The 5,000-nt window shown below is 40.8% G+C and overlaps 1 protein-coding gene across 1 annotated transcript in view; it reads left to right on the top strand.

The window, feature by feature from the left end:
* Nucleotides 1-1,221, top strand: part of itgav (integrin, alpha V) — a 38,645-nt gene extending 37,424 nt beyond the window's left edge. The window contains exons 29-32 of the mRNA XM_046844593.1: nt 56-169; nt 309-416; nt 635-757; nt 981-1,221. Coding sequence (XP_046700549.1) covers nt 56-169; nt 309-416; nt 635-757; nt 981-1,079 — 444 coding nt within the window. The 3' untranslated portion in view covers nt 1,080-1,221. The remainder of the gene's footprint in view (nt 1-55; nt 170-308; nt 417-634; nt 758-980) is intronic.
* Nucleotides 1,222-5,000: the final 3,779 nt, after the last annotated feature.

Raw genomic sequence — 5,000 nt, 5'->3', positions numbered from 1 at the left:
CATGGTGAGATATCTGTCAGACATGGTGAGATCTGTTTCTCTGTGGACTCTACAGGACTGTGAGAAGGCTCAGTGCTTGAAGATTAAGTGTCAGGTTGGCCGCTTGGAGCGAGGTCAGAGCGCAATCCTCTTCATCTACTCCAGACTGGCCGTGTCCACCTTCCTGCAGGTCTCTGAACATCTTATTTATATATTTATATATTTATGTTGCACTAAAAGCAAAACCATGATGCTATAAGGGTGTGTGTGTGTGTGTGTGTGTGTGTGTGTGTGTGTGTGTGTGTGTGTGTGTGTGTGTTTGTTTCCAGGCTGATGTTCAGAACCACTCGTACGTAGTGAAATCATCAGCTTCGTTCAGTGTGATTGAGATGCCCTATAAAAACCTTCCCTTTGACCTGCCAGTTAACAGCACATCTGTGAGTTTATACCATATATGATTATTTTTGGGCGTGTCCGTATATAAATCAACTGCAATCAACAACTATGAGCTCATACCAGCATTAACAGTGTGTCATAGTAACATTTATTCCACATACTAGCTAGCGAAGTGTTAACATCTACAATAAAACACACTAGCAAACCGTGTGTGTGTGTGTGTGTGTGTGTGTGTGTGTGTGTGTGTGTGTGTGTGTAGGCAAGTCTCAGCGTGGTGTGGGTGAACTCTGAGCTGATCCAGCCGGCCCCTATCTGGGTGGTGGTGGTAGCTGTGTTAGCTGGACTGTTGCTGCTCGCAATGCTTATCTTCATCATGTACAAGGTGAACATCTCAACACTACATTTACCTTCACACGGTTTAGGGGCAGGGACTGTGTCCTGATTGGTTAAAGTGACTTTAAGGGGCGGTAACTATGTTCTGATTAGTTTAGAGACTTTAGGGGTAGAGACTGTTTTCTGATTGGTTTAGAGTGACTGTGTGTGTGTGTGTGTGTGTGTGTGTGTGTGTGTGTGTGTGTGTGTGTGTGTGTGTGTGTGTGTTACAGCTTGGGTTCTTTAAGCGAGTGCGCCCCCCACAGGAGGATGGGACTGAGAAGGAGCAGCTCCAGCCTCAGGAAAATGGAGACAAGAACACTGAGACCTAATACACTAAACCGTGTGTGTGTGTGTGTGTGTGTGTGTGTGTGTGTGTGTGTGTGTGTGTGTGTGTGTGTGTGTGTGTGTTACTGGCTGGTTTTCTTTCTCTACTGCACTGACATGTTGAACTGTACCCCAGGCTGATTGATGATGGTGGTGATGGTGATGGTGGTGATGGTGATGATGATGGTGGTGGTGGTGGTGGTGATGATGGTGGTGGTGGTGATGGTGAGATAGGGATGAAGTCAGGTGAATAATGAGATGTAGAATGGGGTAGAGATTAGAGAGAAAAGCAGAGTAATAATGTAGAAGAAAGATGAACTGATAATGAAATGATTTCTCCTTTTTAATTTGATCTGTTTTTAATGCAACACTTTTTCTCTGGTTTCCTCCTGTTCTCTGTGAAAGCATGTGCCAATGTTAGCCTTCATCATTAGCATTAGCGGAACTGAACCACACCCATGTACTGAGCGTTCAGGGCTCCATGTAGCCACATGAACGCGATAACGCTAGTTAGCTCATTTAGGATGCAGCTGATGAGTGGCTACAGGATGAAGCAAAGCCTTTCCACAGTTTTTCTTTCCTAGGTTTTAGGTCATTTCCCCTCAAGGCTTCTGTAAGTGACCCTCATCAAATTTCCGTATGCCACCTGAAGTCCTTGACTGTTACCGTAGCAATGTTTTTTTTCACCAATACTTTTAATTTCATAAATCAAACCATGGCACAGACGCCCCAGTGGAAAATCTCGGATGGTTGTCATGGTAGCGATCTCCCCCCCCCCTAACACACACACACTTTTATGGGACTTTTTCCTTCTGAATTTTTCCCTGATCCATATTAACTGTGCTAACCCAAACTATAAGTGTACTTGACTTCCTGTTTGCTCGCCTCAGCAGTTCTGTGTTTACCCTGTGCACTAACGCTAATCTTTTTACTGTAACGTATTTTTTTTTTTTACTTCTGAAAAAACACAAACTTTTTCTATTTGAACAAATTCCTTCATTATACTTTATAACGACTTAAAATGTAAAATTTCACCAAGTAATAAATCGATGATATAATAAACAATAGCTGTGAAAAGTGTTAAAACCCTGAGTGTGTTATGGTGTTTAAGAGACACGTGAGAAACAAGAGAAAACCTAATCTAGAAACTTTATTTTCATGAAAAACTCCTCCCTCATCATGAAGAACAGCTTCACACGCTCTCAGCATCAGCGTTTCTCCAAACATTGTAAAACTCTCCAAAGATGTTCTTCACTAGCTGGAGATGTTGTTCTTCATCTCAGAGCAGTTCAGTAGGATTTGGGTGCAGTGTCTGAGCAGGTTAAACTTCCACCTCTGAGTGTGAGTGTGGGGGTGAGGAAATCTGATCACATCTTCTCTCCTGTTCTCCTTCTTACACAAGTTCTTCTGGTAGACACAAAAACGTCCCATTTGGACTTTAAAGATTCTACCACTTATTAAGTGTCACGTTACTGAATATTTTATATAAATAAACATGTAGGTGTCTCAAAAACCATCTAACACTCAATATCTACACTTTTCACAGCCGCTGTGTCATAAATATACACACACACACTTCTGTTTAAGATCCTTCTCTTTTATATATAATAATAAATCTGGATGGTGGTTAAAGATGAAATTTACCCATATTGGGTCACATGAACACTCCAGTCATCTCCTCGTCTTCTAACCCGTCGTCTAAAACGTATCAGTTATTATAGTATAATCCACACCTCTGTCACACTTCATTGAGTACTGGATCTTTTCTTTTCTTTCAGATTGAGATTTAGATGATCTTGTAACGCTTTCATGAATTTAAAAATAAATAAACCAATCAATAATTCACCTTTTACTGTGTTTTCCCATCACTCTTCACTCTGAAGTCTCTCAGATCTTTTAGTTAAACAGGATAAGATGCCTCGTGGTGTTCCTCAGGGTTCTCTTCTTAGCCCATTCACTTCTCCTGGTTTTCTTCGATTTGTTTGGAAACGAACAACGTTTCAACCTCCTGAACTTTATAACTTCTCCAGTGTCTCTCCTGCTATTTTAACACTTTAGCTGAACCTTCACTGGAAATATTAAAGATAAAATATCGAATCACAACAAACGATTCAGATCTCTCTTTCTCTATTTATTTATTTATTTATTGTTGGACAGCCGGCATTTTAAACCTGGAAATGATTCCTTCCTGTTGCTGTAGGATTTGTGAAAATAACAAAGTGCTGAATATCAGTTTTTTATATTTTGTAGGTATTGATATCATTACTTAAGACTGGAGAATCGGATTCAGGTGAGAGTTTTGGAATATGTACAGATATATTTAGATTTTAATTATGTAGGAGGAACACAAGCTCTGCCTCCATCCTTACTGATCAACTAGAGCATATCTTTATTTTCATATAGATAGATAAAGATACAGTATCTTACAAAAGTAAGTGCACCCCTCACATTTCAGCAACCATTAGTATCTTCTTAAGGGACAAAACTATAAAAATTGAAGCGTGAATATATTTTATTATATTTTAGAGTGTCAGTGTGCAGTTTGTGTAGCAGTACAGATTTACTGTCCTCTAAAAGGAACAACATACACACAGACATTATTGACTAAATAACTGCAACAAAAGTGAGTCCACCCTCATCACATCTCGCACTACACCACGCTGTCTGAGATCCTCCAGCACTGCTCCACAGGTACCACCTTCTCTCAGAATGAGAGGTAAGTACACTTCAAGGCTCTTCTCTGTTCTGGCACCGAGGTGGTTAAATGCCGCAAATGTAAATGTCCACCCTCAGTGATTGTGTGTGTAAACTGTGTGTAAAGTGTGAAGATTGTGTGGAGCACATCGTTCTCCAGCACTGCTTTAATCCTCCTGGGTGTGGAATCACCAGAGCTGCACAGGTTGTTGCTGGGATCCTCTTCCACTCCTTCATAATCACATCACGGAGCTGCTGGATGTTACACACATGACTCTTCTTCACCTTCTGCTTGAGGCTACAGGTTCTCAATAGGGTTCAGGTCTGGAGAAGTACTTGACCTCACCTTCACCTTCATCTTCTTCAGCAAGGCAGTTTCATCTTGGTGGTGTGTTTGTGGTTGTTATTTAGAATCTTACAGTTCATGTTGGAATCCATGTTTCCCTCAATGAACCGCAGCTCCTCAGTACCAGCAGCGCTCATGCAGCCCCAGACCATGATGCTGCCACCACCATGCTTTATTGTAGACAAGATTCAATTATCTTGGTTTTTCTTACCATGGCGTCACCTCACACACTGGACATCATCTGAGCCAAACAAGTATATCTTCATCTCATCAAACCACAGGACATGGTTCCAGTAACTCATGCTCTTGGTCAGGACATCTTCAGCAAACTGTTTGTGGGGGTTTTCTTGTGAACAGCTTCAGAAGAGGCTCCTTCTGGGATGATGCCCATGCATAGACTCTTGTGAGGTTTGTTCTGAGTGGAACCCGTCTCAGAAATCTCAGTATGACCGTGACTACTGTACTGTAACTCAGTTTCAGGGTGATACTGATCTTCTCACAACCTCGACATCGTATTGACCAATTTTTTAAATAATTAAAGTATAGTGCATCTACTAATAATTATATGTAAATAAATCGTTTTTTATCAATGCAAATATGTTCAAAACGAGGCCAGAATCAAGGATTTTGGTTGTAAATAATAAAAAGGAGGCAGAGTTAAAAAAGTAAATTGTTATAGACGTCCTGCAGCTCCTTCATCAGAAAGGTTTCATCACAATCCTGTAGCCGTAAACTAAAGCTTTTAATTAGGAATCATCTGTTTAATAATATTTAATTGTATATCAGTGGGTAATCATCACATTAGTCACATGACCACAGCATTAACAGCAGCAGAGAATGTCATGTTGTTGCAGTGGGACTTTGGGTCTGATCAAATCCTCAGTGT

Source organism: Silurus meridionalis, unplaced genomic scaffold (assembly GCF_014805685.1).
Source record: "Silurus meridionalis isolate SWU-2019-XX unplaced genomic scaffold, ASM1480568v1 Scaffold70, whole genome shotgun sequence".
In the NCBI taxonomy this organism is placed as follows: domain Eukaryota; kingdom Metazoa; phylum Chordata; class Actinopteri; order Siluriformes; family Siluridae; genus Silurus; species Silurus meridionalis.
The sequence above is the reverse complement of the archived record's forward strand: the minus strand, read 5'-3'. Positions and strand labels throughout refer to the sequence as shown.